The sequence below is a fragment of the Vigna umbellata genome, chromosome 8 (assembly GCF_029865625.1).
Source record: "Vigna umbellata cultivar VRB3 chromosome 8, Vumbellata_1.0, whole genome shotgun sequence".
NCBI classification, from domain to species: Eukaryota; Viridiplantae; Streptophyta; class Magnoliopsida; order Fabales; family Fabaceae; genus Vigna; species Vigna umbellata.
In genome coordinates, this window is record NC_142172.1 from 22,762,100 (window position 1) to 22,784,676 (window position 22,577).

General features: G+C 34.8%; 3 protein-coding genes across 3 annotated transcripts; 1 reads left to right on the plus strand and 2 right to left on the minus strand.

Moving 5' to 3' along the window:
• Positions 1 to 37: 37 nt before the first annotated feature.
• Positions 38 to 5,383, minus strand: LOC148194285 (proteasome subunit alpha type-5-like). The gene is made up of 9 exons (XM_088096427.1): positions 5,247 to 5,383; positions 5,054 to 5,135; positions 4,860 to 4,940; positions 4,211 to 4,324; positions 4,034 to 4,135; positions 3,592 to 3,650; positions 1,272 to 1,374; positions 458 to 523; positions 38 to 355 (listed from the first exon to the last, which is right to left on the minus strand). Exons 1-9 carry the CDS (start codon positions 5,258 to 5,260, stop codon positions 263 to 265), a joined length of 714 nt encoding a protein of 237 aa, XP_087952553.1. The 5' UTR covers positions 5,261 to 5,383; the 3' UTR covers positions 38 to 262.
• A 3,378-nt stretch (positions 5,384 to 8,761) lies between these two features.
• Positions 8,762 to 9,664, plus strand: LOC148194286 (uncharacterized). Its single transcript, XM_088097170.1, has one exon. It carries the CDS (start codon positions 8,762 to 8,764, stop codon positions 9,662 to 9,664), a length of 903 nt encoding a protein of 300 aa, XP_087953296.1.
• Positions 9,665 to 17,479: 7,815 nt separating this feature from the next.
• On the minus strand, positions 17,480 to 21,035 carry LOC124842393 (phospholipase A1 PLIP2, chloroplastic-like). The gene is made up of 5 exons (XM_047318866.2): positions 20,134 to 21,035; positions 19,084 to 19,569; positions 18,846 to 18,905; positions 18,280 to 18,696; positions 17,480 to 18,187 (listed from the first exon to the last, which is right to left on the minus strand). The coding sequence occupies exons 1-5, from the start codon at positions 20,716 to 20,718 to the stop codon at positions 17,609 to 17,611; spliced, it is 2,127 nt and encodes a 708-aa protein (XP_047174822.2). The 5' UTR covers positions 20,719 to 21,035; the 3' UTR covers positions 17,480 to 17,608.
• Between the last annotated feature and the right edge of the window lie 1,542 nt (positions 21,036 to 22,577).

Genomic DNA, 22,577 nt, shown 5'->3' on the forward strand with positions numbered 1-22,577 from the left:
GCTCAGTAATTTTTGTTCGACAACGACGACTAAAAAATCGTTAAAAATAAATCTTAAATTCTTTTAATAGCATATTTTTCAATTCGTTTTTCCTCGCCTTGTAATCCTTCCTCTAGTTCTCAATTTCATCCTGAATGCAGCAAATAAGACACCAGAATCTCGTACAGCGTACATGGCCACAAGTGTAGCATCACATGTAGCATCACCCACGAAAAAGTACCCGCATAATACTTAAAAATAAGGAAAAATCACGAAAAGAAAATCATAGACGACTTATCACAGCTTCCACCTCAGAGGGGGTATAAAGATGATATGTTGGAGCTACCCTGGCAATGTCAACGTTGTTGGGAGTGACCTAATATGAAAATACAAAAGAAAGAATTATAAATTTTTTTTCCATCCCATTCAGGGGTGGGGCGTCCAATCAATTCCCATAAAAATGTAACAGGCAACGTACCTTTTCTTCCATAACTTGCTTCAAAATGGATAAAGCAATGGTTTCGGCTTCTTGAAGGGTTAGGTCCTGCACAAAATAAAAGATTAACACCAAATTACATTGTTTTAAACCCATCTATCGTATGTTCAGCGTAATTTTGGAATAATAATCACCTATTTAGAACATTCTGAGCTAAAAGACAAAAACAATTGAGAGATAATCTTTCAGAGCAACATTGGGAGTTCATAGACAAAAAAAAATTGAGGAACGACTTGATGACGGCATTGCACTAATTTGACAGTCAAAATATCAGAAATTGGCTAGTTGAACATTTTCCAAGATAATACACATATGGTGAACAAGACATTATGCTTCGTAGCAATGTAAACAGGAAAGGAAAAAGAAAGGAAACAATGTAAACTGAATAGTTAGTTAACTTAAGTATACTCAATTACATGGTAAGAAAGGAATAAAAATAGGATTAAATAAAAAAAAAAAAAATTCTGCATATTACTAGCTTGAGTTTGTTTTATTTTCTCAGTAAGTAAACTACAAATTAGGTAAATTTGGAAGAAGGTAAAGTTGAAAGTTTTTGTTTCCAGATAAATGACAGATATTTATGGAATAGTATTACTTTTTATACATTATTTAAAATGGAAGGTAATTATTGTTTACCATGTTCTCATTCTACTCCACCTGTCCTGTCAAAGAGTGATGAGAATGAGGTCTCCTCATTTCTGTTTTTTTTCACTCTTTGTTCATTTACCCTAGTGAACTATAAGTTTACTATTATAAACATAAGGTTCAGAAACAATGAAGATTAAATTGTCGGTACCTTGTTGAATTGTTCCTGTAGAGAACTGTCTGCGCCTTCTGACCCAGAACCAATAGCTTTTCCATTGCATTGCCAAAAGGTGCCAGATGGATCGGTGTAATATCTAATAATTGGAACATATCAATTCAATAAACATAAGTCCAGATTGAAAGAGTACTGGAAAAAACCCAGCAGCAATATAAAACTACATATTGCCTATGACAACAAAAAACAGAATATCATGATCTGCCTTAGTGTGTCTATGATATTCAAGAACACGAAATTGTTTACACTTTACAATGGAACAGTAAACCGTTCCAGGAAAGTGACCCATACGCAACCACACGAATGTTTCTAACAGAAAAACTTGCTAGTTGTAACAATGAACGGCTTTCCATTCACAAGCTAAAATACCATATTGAGAGTTGAACTAGCAGGGTAAAAGGCTGAAACACAACAAAATCATGCTACAAATCAATGGTAAGAGAAGGTAAAGGTACGCGTTGAATCTAAAATAATATTCTCTTTAAACCATAAAATGGGTGATAAGCCAATACAGTACAACATGACTATGAAATAAGTTCAAAGAATGACAGGGTTTCTACTTCCTTTGAGAAAGGAAGACGAAATATAAAGTGCCGTCTTTAAGGGTCTTTTTTTTAATCGCCTTTGAAATATTTTAACATGTTTGAGTAAACCAAAAGCTTTTCCAGAAAATGTAGAATCTAAAAAAGGCCAGGTTTTATGTTACTTGGAGAAATTGTAATAAATAGCTTATAAAACAAACTCTAGAGAAACTTACATTTATCACAATCTTATATCAGTTTTTTAAGCTCAAACAAACAGGCGAACAGTAAAAAGAAAGGCTTTAAATGAGAAAAGTAGAGGAGGACTTGTCCTCATGTGGGGAAAGGGAGGGAAATAAATTCTTGAAGCAAACTATAAAATATATCGTGCAATAAGACAAAGATAACTTGTATTTTGCTCCGATGTCCGACTATCAATCGTGGAACTTACACCTTGATTTGAATGACTAAACAAATCTTTCAACTTATGGTTTTCATTAAGCTAAATACGCCAGCAATCCGTAACAATGAAAGTCCTTCCCGAAATTGGAAATTTAGGTTGTAAGATACTCATAAAATAACGAAATCCCTCTCTCTCAACGAACTTAAAAGGCAACTCATCCACAATTATCGTACTAGCCAGTGTTTGTCTGCAAGCATCAACATCAAAACGAACACTGGTTAGAACAATACTACTTTCTTTCCCACCTTTTTTTCATTTTATTTTTGGTATTTATGCAACAAATGGCATAATCCTTACTACCCCAATTACACTTAGCTCTAAAGGTCCCATCAATTCTTGAAAAATGATCCCAACACCAAGATGTAGGCCTACAAGGTCTTTTGATGCCTGAATCTCCGGCATCATTATTAGATGTTGGTTCTTCTACAGTTTTTCTTTTACTTTTATCTCTCTCAACATGCATCCTTCTTTATTCAAACCTTCATGTTCCTCCACATTCATTGGTTCATTTGAAGCTTTGTAAGATTGAGTATTTATATTGAAATTTAGATTGAAATGTATAACTTACAATAATAATAATAATAATAATACTATTCTAAAGGTATATTTTAATTCGGTTTGGGCCATTTCTGAACATCTAAACTGCAAACCGAACCCTATAGTTTTTTTTAAAAAAATTTAAAACAATCCAACAGTTTTCATTTTTTTCATTTATCAAATTTGGGTCAGCTTTTTTTTATCAGTTTGTTTCTGAACACTCCTAATATGTAGACACAAACCTCAACTTACAAGTTAGTTTTTTGAAGTTAACTTAGACATACATCCACTTTTTAAGATAGTATCAAACTTTATTCTAACCTAGGTTGTTGGGTCTCTCATGTCACCCACTATTAGACCGCTACCAGAATATCCACAAAGTCTCATACTCAATATGTCTAGTCTTCGATGTAAGGAGGCATGTTGAATATCCAACATCATCAATAACAGATATAATTTAATAATAATATATATGTGGATACAAACTTTATCTTGCATGTTGGTTTTGGCGATATTGAGTTAAGCAAAAATCCTGTTCTTAAGAAAATAAATTTTGTGCAAAGTTCCTTTCTTTGCAATTCCACTAATCCCCAAAGAAAGAAATAATAAAATAATATGAATAAAGACAAATTGAAAACAATCACTGATATTTCAGATTCAAGACAAACAAGCATTTAATGTAATCACTGACTAAACACAGAAAAATGAACCAAAAGAATAACTCCATTACACTACATACAACAAGCCGTTGCATAAAGGCAAAATAAATACTTACAAGCTAGGTCCATTCTCGTCATGGCCAGCAATGAGGAGAGATACTCCAAATGGTCGAGACTGCCAAAGAAAAAAGAAATGGCATGTTAGAATACATACATGATCCACTGCAACAGGAACATACTGATTTAGTATTGTGCAAAAGATAAGTGTTTGTTGGCACATGGTACTGAATCAAACTGCAACAGGAATTGCACATTTAAGTATAAATGGCAAACATTCAATAGTTGAGGCATACAAGGATTTCTGCGCATAGAAAAATTGTTTAGGTATCTAACACTTGCTTATATCTCCAATCAACATCTGTCAAATGCTATATACGGCTATACATCTAAGGTATACATAAACAAGAAGCAACTTTACTAAGAAACGCTCATAAATTATTTTTCCTAAACAGAAGCATAAAAAATAGACATGAAGATCAAAGCTGAGAAGCTCTTTACCATGGATTCTTCATCACCTTCACCAAAACGCAAGGCAAGGTCACAAAGAGCTTGAGTGGTGGACTCAACAGTCATTGGTTCACCGTAGGAGAACCTATGATTCTGTGAACGAGAAACCAAAATATATAAATCATTACCTAATCAACTAACTAATATATGCTACAAGGTTAACAATACCTGAGTTTCAACCCGCGCATGCTCAACAAGTGTTCGAGCATCAGCAATCAATCCACTCATAGCACAACCTATGTGGTCATCAATTTCCATAATTTTCTCAACACTACTAGGCTCCTGAAAGACAATTTCTTGAGGGCAATCAATGATCGTGCGAAGCAAAAGTGACAACTACAAGATAATTGTGCCTCTAACTCAAATAAAATCCACATAAACTAAGTGCAGCTACCATATAAGTAGAGACCAGAGGTTTATCGTGTGCACAACCTAAAAATATATCTTGCAAGCCGTAATCAACTCCTCCCCCCCCCCCCCAAAAAAGAAAAGGATCCCTTTTCACCCCCAAAACAAAAATGAAGAATACAAAGATAAAACAATATCACGGTAAACATCGTTATTTTTCAAAATATATGAATACGTTCACATGTTGTATCTAAAATTAGCATCAATAATCAAGATTCAGAAGTACAACCAAAAGCAAACAGCTAAACCCCAAAAATACAATTTATATAAAGCACATTTATGTGTTTCTTACTTTATTCCATGATGTATATATGGTGGTAGTTAATAATTAATAGCACGTTTAGGCATAAAAATGTCAGAGTAAGATCATAAAATGCCAGAAACATAAATAAAAGGTTAGTAAACGAACCAGCAGAGGAGAAGTGATGCGCTTTTCAACTGCAAGGACAACACCCTCTTTGGTCTTCAGCCCAATCGCAGTCGATCCAAGCTGCAATCCAATATAAACCCATTTACAAACAATAGAAACAACTGTAAACTCTATTTTTGTCACAGACGGACAAAAATGACGGAATATGTATATATGGGGGTGAAGCGACAAACCTTGATTGCTTCAATTGCATATTCAACCTGAAACAAACGGCCTTCGGGAGAAAAGGTGTTGACTCCTCGGTCATACTCAGTCCTATGTCATTCACGCAATAAACAGTTAAACAAACAGAAAAAACCTAATTCATTTCGTCATTGAATGAAGCAAAATTGGAATGCAGTTTTGCCGCAAAAGTGGGGTGTTCACCTTGTGAGAAACATCTTCAGAATTCAGAAGGAGGAACTGAAGAGACAAGTGGAGAATGAGAAGCTTTTTTTAGGTCGCCAGATACCGAAAGGTACTTGATTTACTTCCTCACTCGCTCCTCACTGAGCTTAATTACCTTGCTCAAGACGACTCCAAAATTCTCTTGTTCCTTTTTTTTTCAGCTTGGAACGGAGGACGAGATCGTGATGGGCTCACTGGTCCATACAAAATTCGGCCCAGCCCATACAAACTGGGTTGCCTTATCGGCGATTCGCCAAAGGTTTTTGTTCCTATATATACAAAAAAAAATTAATTGTGAAAACACTTTTTTGAATTATACAAATCAAAAATGAAAAAAAAATTTAATTAAAATTCCAAAGTATTTTTTCTCAAAAAAAAATAATTGAAAAGTCATTGTCAACTTCAGATTCTACAATCACAAAGAACAAAGTAAACATTTTTTTAATATGGAGTGCAGGGAAAAATATATGGAGTGTAGCAAGCAGGGCCTTAAACCAAGGAAAGCTACTTTAGGCCTCTTTAAAAAAAAACCCATTTTAGTTTAGGCCTCTTTAAAAAACCCAAAAAAATATTTTTAGACATTTAGTTAAAATATTACGAGCGAAGCTTAATATTTATAATTACTAAAAATCATATTTAATAAATTAACAACTTTTTTAAAAAATCATAATTTTGTTTAGGAAAAAAAAAATATTAATCATTTCTATTCTCTCATTAATCAGTTATATGACTTTTATCTTCTCTTTTTTTTTCTGCGTAATTTCTCATATATTGAGTCTACTCCTTGACTCTTTTTTATTATTAATATTTAGTTTAATTTGACACATTGGTTAATATTTATGAGTTTATTTTCATTTATAATGAGTTGTGCATGTGTCTCATTATTTTTCATTTTAAGTGGTAGGAGGAGCTAATTGAAATTATTTTATTTGACAATAATAAAAGGCTAAAAGTCAAAAATTAAAACTTATTTTATTATTATTCACTTAATTTATCTGCTTAGGCTTTAAGCCGACTCTAGTTGCATGTTTCTTTATTAAATTATAGTTGCATTCTCTATTAAAAAAGTGTTAATTTAGTGATCTTAAATATGATATTGTATTAGTTTTTTCATTGTATAAATAAGTTTTATATTTATTATTAAGCTTCTATTCCAAATCCTAATCAACTTCGTAATTGCTCTTAATTTTTTTAATTGTTTTATTAATGACTAATCTCAAAGTAAATTGTGCACCTTTATGAAAAACTTGAAAATTAAATTTAAGAATTTACTAAAGAAGAGAAAGAGACTTAAAACTTTAAGATATTACCAGCCTACTATGAATTTATTTTCCTGACAATTAGACTAGATTTTATTGTTCTAACTCATTCTTTTTTATACACTTATCTTTTGTGTTTTATATATTATAATTTTTTATTTCATATAAAAATATATACACATACAAAATACGAATTAGACTATTCGAAACTCCAAAAGAGTTGAAGCTTTAATTGTCTCTCTCTCTCAAGAAAATTGTTTTTGAAACGGAAATTTTTGTAAAAAAATGTATTAATCGTAGAAAAAGTTATTTGATGAAAATGTTGAGAATGAAATTATAAAATCTCTTTGAGAATAATTTATAATTTGATTACTTCTTATACACATTAGATAAAACAATTAACATAAATAGATTTGAACTTAAAATATACCAAGATATTTTTGGTTTGTTATTTAGTGTTAAACAATTCAAGTCACTAGACATTACATTTGAAAAAAAAACATTTAACCTTGAAAAATATTTGAAACAAGATAATTTGTTGGAACTTGATGAATTTGATTTTTTTTTTTACAATTAAATGTTTTAAAGGAAATTTTAGGATAGAAATTTTTTTTATGAATATAAACTAATTTATATTCTTAATTTATTTTTTCAAATATATATATCTTATAGAATAATATTAACAATTCTAGAATTAATAATTTCAGTTGAAATGAGGTGTTCAAAGCTAATGAAAACTTATTTAAGATTACCAACGTCTCAAGAAAGATTAAACGGATTAATTTTACTATTTATTAAAAAATAAATTTTAAATAAAATTAATTATAACAATTTAATAAATAATTTTCTATCACAAAAAACTTTAAAAATAAGTTTTAAATAAAATTATCATACATGTTATCATAAATGATTTTATTAATAAATAAAAAAATCTTATTCTTAAATTTGTTTTAAACTTTATAAACTCTTGAGTCGTGAATTCCGTAATATGAATTTACTGTTTTACACGTTTATTGGATTAAATTATATGTCTAACACCAAAACATTATACGCAATGTTTAATGCAACAATGGATGTTTCATGTATTCGTAGTCTCATCCTTTTTTTCCTTTTTAACTTTTCCTATTGAACCTCTGGTCTGTTAATCTTCAACCTATCTTCTTACAGCGTTAATCTTGTGTTGTTTGATTGTAATTAATGAAGAAAAGAATGGAAAGGAATAAAATATGGCGGGAATACAAACATCATGCATGAAGCCCAAAATGCTTTGTTGCATTTGATGCATCGTTCTATCTTTTACCATAAGATAAAGCTATGTATTGAATTTTAAGTTTAGTTTTTCAGAGTTTAATCTAATTCGTTGTAAAAAGAAAAGTTTAATTTAATTATAATATCATGTGCAAAAGAATTTCTATTATCAAAAAAGAATATATAATATTTCGAATATTGTTATATAAATTAACACATTTTGCTCAAGTTACATTTCTCATCTGTTTAATCTAATATTTTTTTTGTCTTGGTCTGCTTTGTTGATCAATTTTCTTTGTTAATGACACTATAACATTCAAGTTAATGTTTAATTAAAGCAAATATCAATAGATATAGTAGATGTAAAAGTATTGAATGTTTTATTTACACTCCATATTTATATGCAAATATGGATATTGATGCTTTCAAGAGATGGACAGAACTTATCATGGCATAGCCAAAGGCTTCATATGCTAGATTGTCGATGTTAGGCAAAGGACAAGCGTCCTTCAAACAAACTTTGTTAAGGCTAGTAAAATTGTGCACATTGTCAGCCACGTTTTGACTCAGTCCTTTTAGTTATTTGTTAATAAATATTATCTCCTAGAAATAGGATGCTTAGTTTTTTTGTTCCATAAAATTAGCCACGTTCAATTATGTTCAACCACGTTCAGTTATGCTCTGTTTACGTGGTATCTCTTTCTTTTATATTAGTTACTGTATTGGCTATATAAAGCCATTTACTACATTGAATAAAGTAAGCTTTTAAAGTCAGAATTGTGCTTTGATAATATTCAATTTTAAACACTGGTATCTGAGCTCACTCACGGGCCTGATACATATATTAGCAAAACATGAGAGAAAAGAGGTGAGCAGAAACATATGGCTGACGGCAATAGCTACCTCAACATTCCAAAGTTTGATGGAGACTATGATCATTGGTCCATGTTAATGGAAAATTTGCTGAGATCCAAGGAATACTGAAGCATGGTTGAGCAAGGCTATGAAGAACCCAAAATACTAGAGTCACTCACAGGAGCAGAATGTAGAACTCTAGAAGAGCAGAAACTGAACGATCTACGAGCAAAGAACTATCTGTTTCAATCCATTGACAAGAATATTTTGAAAACCATCACCAATAAAGCTACTTCCAAAGCACTTTGGGATTCAATGAAGCAAAAGTATCAAGGGAATGCTCGAGTTCAACGCGCGCAACTTCAACGACTTCGAAGGGAGTTTGAAATTCTAGAAATGCAAAACGTTGTATGCGTGAATGATTACATTTCTAGAGTCATAATCATTGCAAATGACATGAGAGGAGCAGGAGAGACCATGGAGGATGGACATATTGTTGAAAAGATTTTGCATACATTATCTGACAAATACAATTATATTGTATGCTCAATCGAAGAATCTAAGGATTTCAATGAAATGACGGTAGATGAGTTGCAAAGTTCATTACTTATACATGAACATAAGATAAAAAGGCAGGAAATAAATGAACAAGCGTTGAAATTCACAGGAGAATACTCTGCTCCACAACTTACTGAACATCTCAGTAATAGAGGTAGAGGGTGTGGCGGATACAAAGGTAGAGGAAGAGGCAGAGGTAGAGCTTTTGATAAATCTACAGATGAGTGTTATCGATGTCACAAACTGGGACATTTTCAATATGAATGTCCCACATATGCCAACTATGCAGAACACACAGAGTTGGATAAAGGAAAGGAGATGTTACTTATGTCATATGTGGAAATGCAAGGAGTCAAACAAGATGAAATGTGGTTTCTGGACTCTGGATGTAGCAATCACATGAGTGGAGACAAGAAATGGTTCATTGAACTTGATCAATCATTCAAACATAGTGTTAAACTAGGAAATGACTTCTAATTGAATGTCATGGGAAAAGGCAATGTTCGAATGAAGTTAGAAGGACGAACTGTGACCATCACAGAGGTATTTTACATTCCTGATCTCAAAACAAATTTGCTTAGCATTGGTCAGCTTCAAGAACGAAATTTGTCTATACTAATTAAGAATGGATGTTGTAGCATTTATCATAATATTGAAGGTCTAATTATACGAACCATGATATATGCAAATCGTATGTTTGTGCTTATGGCATCTATCCCTATTGTTGATACTAATATATCAAAGGCAACATGTTTAAATGTAACTTCTGAAAATATTACAAGCTTGTGGCATCAGAGGTTTGGTCACCTGAACATGAAAGGACTACGGAGTCTTGCATACAGGAAGATGGTTCAAGGCCTGCCAATATTGAAGAATCAATCCAAGTTGTGCTCCATATGCATGACTGGAAAACAACAACGACTTTCCTTTCCACAGAAAAGCACTTGGAGAGCTTCTAAACCTTTACAACTCATTCATTTAGATATATGTGGTCCAATTACTCCTGAATCTCACAGTCATAAAAGGTATATCCTTACCTTTATAGATGATTATAGTCGAAAAATGTGGTCTTATTTCTTACATGCCAAGCATGAAGCTTTGATACATTCAAAAGGTTTAAATCATTGATTGAAAAAGCAACAAAATACAACATAACCTGTTTGCGCACTGATAGAGGAGGAGAGTTCAACTCATCAGAACTCAATGACTATTGTAGTAATAATGGAATCAAAAGCAACTCACTGCGCCTTACTCACCACAAAGAATGGAGTGGCAAAAAGAAGAAACCAAACCTTGATGAATATGGTGAGATGCATGCTCACAGCACGAGATGTTCCATAGAAATATTGGCCTGAAGCAGCAAACCTGGCCACTCATATTCTGAATAGATGCCCAACCTCAGTCCTTCCAAATATGACACCTGAAGAAGCTTGGAAAGAGAGAAAACCTTTAGTCACACGTCTCAAGGTGTTTGGATGCATAGGATATGTTCACGTTCCTGATGCTACAAGGAAGAAGCTGGATGAAAAAAGCATCAAGTGTGCGTATATATGGGAGTCAGTGAAGATTCCAAACCTTTCCAAATGTATGATTTAGAAACAAAGAGAATTATTATTAGCCGAGATGTAGTTTTTGATGAAACGGAAAAGTGGGACTGGAAGAAGTCAGAAGGAGCTAATTCTCTTGAAATAAAGTGAAGAAGAGGAAGAAAATAAGGGAAATAAAGATTCAGCAGTGACAAATCAAGAAGATAATAAGCATGCAGAAGAAAGTACAGAAGATGAAAGAACCAAACTCCCAGAAAGGAGAAGACAACCACCAGTATGGATGAGGGACTATGAATCTGGAGCTGGACTGTCAGAAGAAGAAGACAAAGAAGGAATGGCACGAGAAGTGGAACAACTCACTCAAGAGATGCAGCAACTTGCCATGTTCACATCATATGATTCAATTGATCCCACCACCTTTGAGGAAGCATCCAAAAGTCAGATATGGAGGGATGCAATGGAGAATGAGATTGCAACGATTAACAAAAATGGAACGTGGGAACTAACAACATTACCGACAAGAGCAAAGAAAATTGGTGTGAAGTGGGTATTTAAGACCAAGATAAACGAAAAATGAGAAGTAGACAAATATAAGGCTCGTCTTGTAGCAAAAGGGTATGCTCAAGAAGCTAGAATTGATTACAATGAAGTATTTGCACCTGTGGCCAGATGGGATACCATTCGATTGACTTTATCCATTGCAGCCAGTCGAGGTTGAACAGTTTATCAACTAGATGTCAAAAGTGCATTCCTACACGGAGAGTTAGCAGAAGATGTGTATGTGGAACAACCAAAGGGATGAGGTAATCGGTGAAGAAGACAAGGTGTATAAACTGAAGAAAAATCTCTATGGGTTGAGAAAGGCACCTAGAGCATGGTTCAACAAGATAGAATCATACTTCCTCAAGGAAGGTTTTGAAAGAAGCACGAGTGATCACACGTTATTTACAAAGAAAGAAGGAGCAATAGATGTTCTTATTGTGAACCTGTATGTAGATGATCTTTACAGGAAATAGTGAAAAAATGTTTCAAGAATTCAGAAACTCAATGAAAAAGGAATTTGAGATGATCGATTTGGGCAGGATGAGATATTTTCTTGGTGTGGAAGTCACGCATACTTCAAATGGCATTTTTATTTGTCAGAGAAAATATGCTAACCAAATACTTGAAAGATTTGGTTTCCAAAACTGTTTACCTGTAAAAAATCCAATTGTTCCAGGGTGTAAGCTCATAAAGGATGCTGGAGGATTGAAGGTTGATGCTACTACATATAAGAAAATGGTGGGAAGTCTTATGTATTTAACTGTCACTAGACCATACTTAATGTATAGTGTAAGTTTAGTAGCTCGTTTCATGAAAGCACCAACTGCCATGCATCAAAAAGCAATAAAAAGGGTCCTACGCTATTTGAGAGGAACTACTGAACTAGGTTTGTTTTACAAAAGAGAAGGAAGAGAGAAGTTGGTAGCATTATGTGATAGTGAATATGCTGGAGATTGTGATGACCGAAGGAGTACCTCAAGGTATGTTTTTAAGATGTCAAATGGATTGGTTGCTTGGAGTTCTAAGAAGCAACCTGTGGTATCATTGTCCACCACCGAAGCTGAATATATCTCTGCAGCAGCTTGTGCTACTCAGAGTATTTGGATGAAGCGTGTACTTGAGAATTTGGGGGTTAAGCAAAAGAAATGTATCATTTATTGTGATAACAGCTCAACAATTAAACTCTCAAAGAATCCAATCATGCATGGTCGAAGTAAGCATATTCATGTTCGATTTCATTTTCTTCGAGAGTTGACAAACCAAGGAGAAGTTGAATTTGTATACTGCGGAACTAAGGATCAACTAGCTGACATCATGACCAAAGCCTTGAAGTTGGAAGCATTTATGCAATTAAGAGAAGGACTTGGTATATGCCATATTGAGGAGATAAACTGACTGTATTTAACAAAAATAACAGTTCAGTTTAAGGGAGGAATGTTAGCCATGTTTTGACTCAATCCTTTTAGTTATTTGTTAATAAATATTATCCCCTAGAAATAGGATGCTTAGTTTTTCTGTTCCATAAAATTAGCCACGTTCAATTATGTTCATTTAATAAATGTTAGCCATGTTTATGTGGTATCTCTTTCTTTTATATTAGTTACTGTATTGGTTATATGCCATTTACTACATTAAATAAAGTAAGCTTTTAAAGCTAGAACTGTGCTTTGATAATATTCAATTTTAAACACACTTACGCCAATACCCGCTTGGTTTTTTCACCAATACATTATTTGCCAACCAGGTGGTGTACTTGATTTCTTTAATAAAACCTACCTAGAGCAATTTCATGACTTTTGTGTTGACAATTATCCTTGTTTCTTCTTCTAATCTCCTCCATTTTTTGTGTCACCGATCGGGCATCTTTGCATATTGACAATTTATGTGACATAACGCTCGGATATATGCCAAGCATGTCAGATGATGTCAATGCAAACAAATCTTTATTTTCGTCTAGGACTTTTGTTAAAAGATCGTGTTGTTCTGGTGTTAACTATCCACTGATCTGGTTCATTGGTCAGGACCCTTCAATCTCCATTCCGTCGTTCTTTCTCGTGGCTCAATGCGGTCGCTTGTGTTTGATCAGGGATCCAAGTCTACCATAGCCATTACTTCCTTCCTCTTACTCCCGAGGGGGAGAGGTTGGTATGAGTAACTTTTAGTCCTACCGCATAACATTTCCTACCCATTTTCTGATCAATATGCATTGTCACCAAGTCTTTTCTATTTGTGAAAACTTTATTACTAAGTATGACATGGAAAAGATCATTTAGAAAGTATTCAGGGATAAAAACATTATGTTGTAGGACGTACTTACCTCGGCTAGTAGGTATCATACTTTAATCATTTTACTCTATCAATCTTCACCTACAAACCTTGTACAAAGGTCTATGTAGCCTTTTGTGTAAACTCTTTATCCAGAAAAAGCCAACAATTTGTTTGGTGTATGGTACTATCAAGCCTTCAAAAATGCCTAGCTTCGAGAAAATTTTTTCTTATAGGATGTTACCGAGCCTTCACCACACAAAAATCGGTTAACTCAATCAATATGACCATGGGGTCTCCCTGGTTGGGGTTTGGTGCCTTAAAATTGTTGTTTGTGAAGGTTATGACTGTCATAATCCTTTTAGGTCTTTCCACCATATTTATCAATCACAAAGCTTGGATGTGACACTTTTGGGTAGAGAAAGTATGGTCACTGCCCATGAACCCACTAGATATTGCGTGAGTTGTGCCTTTCAAAGGCCTTTCCCTGCTTCTCGAATGGCTACGACTTTTGCTTCATTTTGGTCTAGGTCGCTTTCACAATCTATTGTCCATGTGTTCCCTGCTTATATCAATGTATTTCTTTAAGTCTTAATTTGTATTAATTTTTCAATTTTATCTTTTAGAGTTATTCATTCTTCTATGTTGTATCCTGGATTATGATAGTTCTAGTAGTGTTCACTTCCATTAATGTTTGATGGGTTTCTATGTTTTCTAAAAAGGGGTACAAGTTTGAATCTAAGGACTTTATTTAAAATGTGTGATCGTGAGGCTTTGAGGGGAGCATAGATGGTAAACCAAGGACCCTAGGCTTGGTCCCTGGACAATTAACCAGACTAGTAGGATTTTCTAGCGGTGCTTTTTATTAGAATTCTTCTTATCCAAATTCTCTTTTGTTCTAACGTGCTTCCTGAAATATCTTTATTATTCCAGTTGCTTGAACATTGTCGCCCTCTGTCTTAATTCATCCATATTCGAAACCGATTGCATTCATAAGTTATCAACGAACAACTCAGATCTTGACACGGTGACCATGTGATGCATGGCCACTTCAGGACTTAGATTTTTAATCTGGAGAGCCACCTTCCTAAACTGGACCACAAAGGTCCGAAGGGATTCTCCTTTATCTTGTTAATATTGACCAACACAATTCATGGCATCATGTGTTGGCGGCATGTAGCGAACTAGACTCCAAACTTTTTCTAAGCATGACAAAATAATCAATAGAGTTTATAGGCATGTAGGTGATCCATCCCAACATTACCCCTTTTAGCAAAGTTGGGAACACCTTACACCAAACAACATTATTGGTCGTATAGAATGCCACATGTTTCACAAACATGCTAATATTCTCATCTGGATATGTCGTTCCATCGTACTTGTTGAACGTAGGCATCTTCAACTCTCAGGTGGTGGAACATCCATGATTCCTAGTGTGAAAGGGTGTACTTTGACTGTGTGTACTGTGGTAGTGACGAACGAGTTATTATCTCTACTAGCCTTATCGCTTTCTCCTTGGATTGTCCGTTTAGTTTTCACATAAATCTGTTTAGGCAACCTTTGTTGGGTTGGAGTTGACGGGGTTGGACCTTTGTTATTCATTTGTTGTCTTATCAAAGTGTTTTCTTCTCGTAGAGCCTGCAACTATTTGCGTTCCTGTTTGTGTTTCTTCTTCATTTCTTCCATATTCCTAATCATCTCCATTGGATTCAGGTGTTGCTCTTCGTATGCCTTCTCCAATACTATGTTGCTTGTCATATTCCTAATGGTTACCATATGGATTTTCTTTCCTCAAATCCTACGGTGGGTGTCAAAATGTTCTTGCACATAAAGTTAAGGGTATTCAAGCTACCCTTTTTATGCCTGTTTGATCTAATCTTCTTCTCGCCTCGGCCTCCCTTGTCGCTTGGTTCTCTCTGTTTATTCGATTATCCATTAATGACACTCTAACGCTCAAGTTAGTGCTCAGTTAAATCAAGTTTAATAAATACAATAAATGTAAAAGTATTAAATATTTTACCTACAAACAATATTTGTAGGCCTTTTTGTGTGTCATTTACCTTAATAATAACTTAATAACGATTCAAATACATTTTAATCTTGTTTATCATGATAATCTCATAGTTAATTACTAAATTCGTATTCCGACCTTAGTTAATATTGTACGACATATTGCTTAGTAAAACCGATCGTACAAACCTCAATGACAAGTTTTTATATTATTTCCAAAATCCTACTATTGACCGATCGGTATAAGCACGAACTGATCGGTCTCCTTCTTGACGAGGGAGATGTACCTGCAAAAGATACTCAGACGCTCAAGTTAGGCGTGTGATTTGAAGAGCCTCGGCTCTTGGTTGAGTATTTAGTGAATGATTATCACTATTGAGTATTTGAGAGTAGCGTAGAGTGAATAATGCGTAAGTGGAACATACCTGACTTTCGGCCCTGACTTTGTATTTATAATTTATCTCATGGATCCTGAGCTGATATAAGTCCAATAAAATATAAACAGAATAAAATATAAACAGATTACCTGAAAATCTGGTTGGTTGTTTATAACCTGCTTGATCAATATCTTTAATTAGATATTCTTTGATTATTTTATCATTTGCTGGACTGTTGACCCAAAAATAGCTTAAGCGCTGACCCAATTGCGGCCCAATCTTTGACCTGAATGGATGGACCGATCGATCTTAGTCACCAACTGCTCGGTTAATATCTTATACAATACAATTTTCTTACACAAAATTTTGTGGTAGACCCATGGAAAATCAATAGATCTTTATAATGGTGCAATGAATTGTGTTGAAAGACAGCTTTGGATAACGAAGCAGTGAAATCATGAATACTTTGAATCTATACAACTACTTGATTGACCCCAGGAATAAAATATCCAACCGTCATCCATATTTATGGATCCTAACTGCTAATAAGCAGTGCGTAGTGACCCACCACACGCATCAGTCAACAGGAACAAGAAAAAATGTCGAAAGTCACTCATAATATCTATTATCCTCTATGCTCATGACTTGCGAGTTCTCTTATAAAGGACTTTGATCGGTTAATTTCTCTCGCCCTTCTATTGGGAGTTATATTTTATTTTTGTAACCCAAATCAAATACTTTTGCTCACCGCTGGCTTGGTGCCAAAAGAAAATGATGAGAAGAAAAATGGCTTTGTATAACCATATCCAAATCGACGTGTAGTCGAGTAATGATGCTGCCAAAAACGCGAACATTTGGAAAAATTGAGGTCCAAGACGTATAATAGTGACTCAATTTTGCTTTGTTGGATGGATAGACAATGGAGCCACTTGGTTGAGTGGTTTGGACTATTCCGTTTTTGTTTGTGAGTGAAAAACACCAGCCGTATAATGCAGACTAGAACTTGTTGAGTAGACGAAAGAATCTGGTTCCAAAGTTTGTCGGCTATATTTGGTCTGGCATGTGAATCCGCATGTGCTTAAAACTAGACATCAAAAGGAAACAGCAGAATCTGACTAATTTCATGAAGTGGCACTGTCATTCCTTGTCTACCTATCTTACAAAGCAACCATTCCATCTTTCACCTTTTCAAGTAACAACTACTTGCAATTTTAGATACGAGCGTAACACGAGTAATTAATTTCTAGCGCTATGTGCGATTTTAGATACGAGCACGTTGTTGCTTGATTAACACGTTGATCAATGAGGATTCAGCTAATGGTGGTCCACCAATGACGTCTTTAATATCTTCCATTCGAAGGACAAGCAAACTAATATTTTACTTCACTCGGTTGCGACAACCGGCAGGAATTGGAGAAATATTTTTTTTGTTAGTCCAACCAAACACTCAAGAAGACCCGTTCCAGAAAATTGCTTAAGTTGAATACAAAAACAATTAAATTTCTAAATATTAATTAATCTTTCAGTAACATTCTTCCACATGCAAGGACTCATAAGAACGTAATATTTCAATTTTGAAATCAATGAATAAAGAATCATCTAAGTGTAATGTCCCACTAAGAAAGTTCCCCCGCCCTATACAATTGTCCCCCATAATTAATAATGAATCATATTATAATTCATTTAAGGCTAATTAGGCTGTATGTTCCCAAGAGTAACAAGCGAGCAGGGAACAAGAGCAGCACAAACAAATGTATATGCTGGGATGTAACAAGCCTCCTGAACCTTTTCAGGGACTGTCTACCTGTTTGTATCATGCCAGAGAAGGGTGACTGACGTTGACCTACATTGATTGATATCATGGACCTCCCAGCAACATTACTGGTATCCATTCCACGTGGTAACACAAGAGGCCACCACACCTTCCGCCGTAGCTCCCTCTTGACTTTACGGATCTGGTTAAGTTCCTGGCGAATCACAGTTCTCACAGACTTTAAGTAGGAATTCATGTCATGATCTCTTTGTATACTTCCTCCAGACCCATAAGCAGAACGGTCACTTAATATCTCAAGTGGGTGAGGTGAGTTCAAGAACACCGTCTGAGCAGCTCGGAGCTGCTTGTCTGTGTCCTTGGATTCTGACAAAGGACAACACAGAAGATATAAACCACTGCCTGAAGGCAGGAGATGATGGCTTGGTGAAAATTTCTCATCTGGCTGCAGAATCAGCAGATTACCCATTGGTGTATATAGTACCTTCTGCAGTAAACATTCACACAGAAGTCCGTAAGATTTCAAATAAAAGAAATTTCTTTATCTACATTAAAATACTTAGATAACCAGATTTTTACCTGTTTATTGAGACAAGGATGACTACGGAAGTTCCCATTGACAGCTTTCAACAGTTCTGCAACGTGGTTAGGGTAATTGCAAGAAAATGCTCGAGGAACAATGTCTCTGTGCATTGTAATTGCTTGAACATGACTCCTAGGCAAACCTAATTTTTCTAGCAGACTATCCCCCCCACACATGATGGATGGGGAACCAAATGTTACCACGGGAAGTAGAGAGGAGATAGGCACTTCCTGCCTAATCAACAGCATAAGATTTACTAGTAATGCCAGGCTTCCACCAAGAGAATGTCCAGTGAAACGGAAAGTTGCACGAGAACCTCGAGATTTTAGGTGAGCATGTACTTCTGGCAACATCTGGTCATACATCCCTTTAGCAGCCTCGTATATACCTCTGTGCACAAGGACGTCTAACCCCTGGGAAGAAAAGCACAATATTATGTCAATTTCAGGATAGATAGTTGGCAGCAGGCGTTAACAAAGATTCAAAAGTATTTATTTATAACCCTTAAAAAATGGAAATTTCCTTTAACAAGCAGAACGAAGTCTACAATATTGACAATTACCTCAAATTTAATCGGTTCAAAAAGCAGGTTTGCTTGCCAAGAAGCCATTGTCTCTGAACCCTACATTTTTATTGAAAATAAAACAGTGAGAAAGATTGACGGGGAACTACAGATACTCTAAATTATAATATGCTATATCACGCAGATAAATAATGGGAACCACAATAATAATTAATTTATCATATTTGAGCTCATAAATTCTCGCAAATAACAGAAACCTTTCAACAAAATTTCCTACCTGAATAACAAAAAATCTTGCACCACTCTGGTCATCATCACAGACAAACCATTCACACGGTGATGAATGTGCAGAGTTTAAATCATCAGCGACAGCCTGCTTTACTTCCTCCTTTGCCGCAACCACTGCTGTCACTGAATCAGTTGTGGCCATCAAAGATGACACCTCTGAGTTTATTAAGTCATTGTCTAAGCTCTCATTGCTTCCACCGAGTGATGCTTCACCAGTCACTGCATTTGAGGATTTGAATGGAAATATGCTCCTAGTCTGATAATGCAGATATGTGGCAGCAGAGGCGGCAATGTTATAAGCAGCAGTTGCACTTATGTTGTACCCACTGTGCTTCGGATCCTCTTTTTTTACTTCTTCTTCCTTCTCGTCAGTTTCAACTTTCTGGGTATCGTTTTCAGCTATTGCTGCCAATTCCTTCTTCTCTATTGATGAAGTTACAAGGCGCAAACCATAATGTTTTAAGAGTTTCCCGGGCTAAATTTTCAAAGCCAAAATATAAATTAGTGTTTTGTATTCATTTTGAGGAAAATCAAAGTCCTAGAGTTATCAATCAATTCCAGAACATGCTAATTTTAATTGAAAAAATAATAACAGAGCTTCACGGATACATGTTCTTTGTTAGAGTTATACAATTAGGTAAATGGTAAAATAACACAGCCCCATCTACATCTCTCCTGGCAGAACCATACGCCCAACAACAATGATCAATCAGACGACACAAATAATGAGTAATCATAGCTAAATGAAACGTGTATCGTAACTAGGCACTTCCATTGCAGATGAAAGCTTCATGAGGTTCTTAAAATTAAACCTTGCACGAGGTTTTGAAAAGTTAGAGAAATTATAACACAAAAGAATCTTCAAGCAAGCAAAGTGTGCTAGATCCAGATCAGATAGATCTGAGGTATAAAAATCTATGAATCGCTCAAAACAATCAAAAAGCAGAAACAAAAACTAAAAGAAGTACGAAACGGACTTAAACCTACGATTTATCAAAATTAAAAACAGAGCACAAAACAATGATCTAAAGCCTCGTACCTTGATTTTCGGTATATCGTAAGCCAAGTTCCCCAAGTGTGACATCTGAGCATACAACCTAGCTTCTGCTAACGAAACCCTCCGGAGCATTCTGGAAAAGGAGCCTCTATCGAATTCAGCCTCTTCTGCGTCACCGTAACTGTCATCTTCCCCAACTCCGCAAGCATCACATTCACACACTTCCTCCCCATCGTAATTGCTTTGAGTCTGATCATTAACCGCGAGCTCCTCTTCATGGCGCTGTTTCCCCTCCCACACGGACTTCACGCGCAAAATCTTCAAAACCCAGTTTCCGCGTTCCGTTTCGTCACCCTGGCCATCATCTCTAATGGCCTTCGCTTCGGCGTTATCAGCCAAAACGGCGTCGTCGATGGCAAGCCCTTTGTGCTTGCTGTTGTTTCCCCGATGCCAGAGAGATTCCAAAGGATACCGAAAGGAAAACCTCGAAAACAACGACCTTTGCGGCGGTTTATCCCCAGCGGAACGCCCCACCGTGCTCACCTGAGAATGATTGGCACGTGCGTCCAGCGACCCACCAATAGAGATCGTGGGAAGCATCCCAGATTTTAAACACACAGCCTCCATTTGCTTCTGAAAACACAAACACACAATGTTCACAACAACGACGGTTTCTTCTCTGTATTTATTTGTTTTCTTCAACTTCAAACGTTATGCAGTTTGCTTAATGCTTCACTGTTGTTTATTGTTCTTCAAAACGCGAGAAGAGAGACGCAAAGAAATACGAGGGAGCATTTAAAGAGGGCAGAAGAGAAAAAGGCGCAAATAATATAAAAAATAAAAAATAAAAACAGGTGACCCAACTTCTCACAATTAACTCGGTTGCGTGATGAGGGGTGAAACGACAACGTATCTTGGTCTTGATAGACAAAATAGTATTCTCTGGAGGCGACGGCGTCGTTTCAGAAGGAAGGGGTTTCGCGTTTCGGTTTGGGAATTGCGATCTAGGAGGGTTTGTTTGGCAAGTTCGTAGAAAAAGCGCGTGAATCTCTGACAGGCTCCAACCTTTTAGATCAAAGTGCCACGTCACATGTGTTGATGCAGTGCACGCGTACATATCCGGTGACGTGTCGGTAAATCATGGAAAACTTTGCTTAGAATGGATTGTGTTATAGAGGATGGTACTGTGCGTCACGGGTAATATCGGTTGCTACTAAACGCCACACCATACCCGTCACATTAACATTCTTCATGTTGAAAACGCATATTTTAAACAATGATGATCTACAAGTCAATTTTCATTTTAGCATCTCTTTTTTTTTATTCATATACAAATATCCGATCTTTCCAGATTTTATCTGATCATTTACTAAAAATATAAATAATCATAAAAAAATATATATTTAATTTATATTGTTATACTTGTCTAATTAATGAATTGACAAATTTATTTATATTGTTTGAATTAACAAATTTATTTATATTGTTAGACTCGTCTAATTCATATATGAACATATTTATCTAATAAATATATAAAACAAACTTGTGTAATATATATTGTAAGATTTTTCTAATCATAAAATGAATAGATTAGTCTAATATCTATTAATAAATTCATCTAATACGTGTATGAACAAACTCATCTAATGTATATTGTATCGACAAATTCGTCTATTGTTTTTTGTTTTGCTCATTTAATCAATGTATTTCTAGACTTGTGTAATAATTTTTTAATACTCGTTTAATCAACATATGAAATGACTTGTCTAATATTTTTTATTATACTCGTTTAATTATTTATGAATAGTTTCGTCCAATTTTTTTGTTATATTTTTCTAATTAGTGTATGCAAAGACTCTTTGATGTGCATTTTATTTTTCGTTTAATCAATAAATCAACAAACTCGCTTAATATGTATGTTAAACTTGTTTAATCAATATATCACTACAAAAAAAAATGTAAAATACCGACGAACAAAATTCGTCGAAAACAACCAATGTCTATCGGTAATGGACAATTTTTGACGGTTTACTGACGATTAAAAATTTGTCGGTAATTTCGTTTTCAGTAACCATTATCGACGGATATAAGTCGTCGGTAACTATCGACAACCTATATCCATCGGTAATTATCAAAAGATGTAACCGTTGATAATTATCGAAGGATATATCCGTAAGTAAGTGTCAAGCAGAGACCAATGCAATTTGTATTTTATGTATCCCACATTCACATAATCATCAAACATGTACAAAACAATAAACAATCCATATCCAGACAATCAGGCATATATGGAGATCCATCTTTTGTATAAAATTCAAATCTAATTTTTGATATATTAATTCAATATAAGCATCTAAACCTATGTCTTACTTGTACTAAATATGTTCACCAACCAAGACAAAGTGGTGTTTGTTAATATTATCTTCAACTTATACATCATATTCACAGTAGTTTTGTTTAGTATCAATTTGAGCACCCTTAATTAG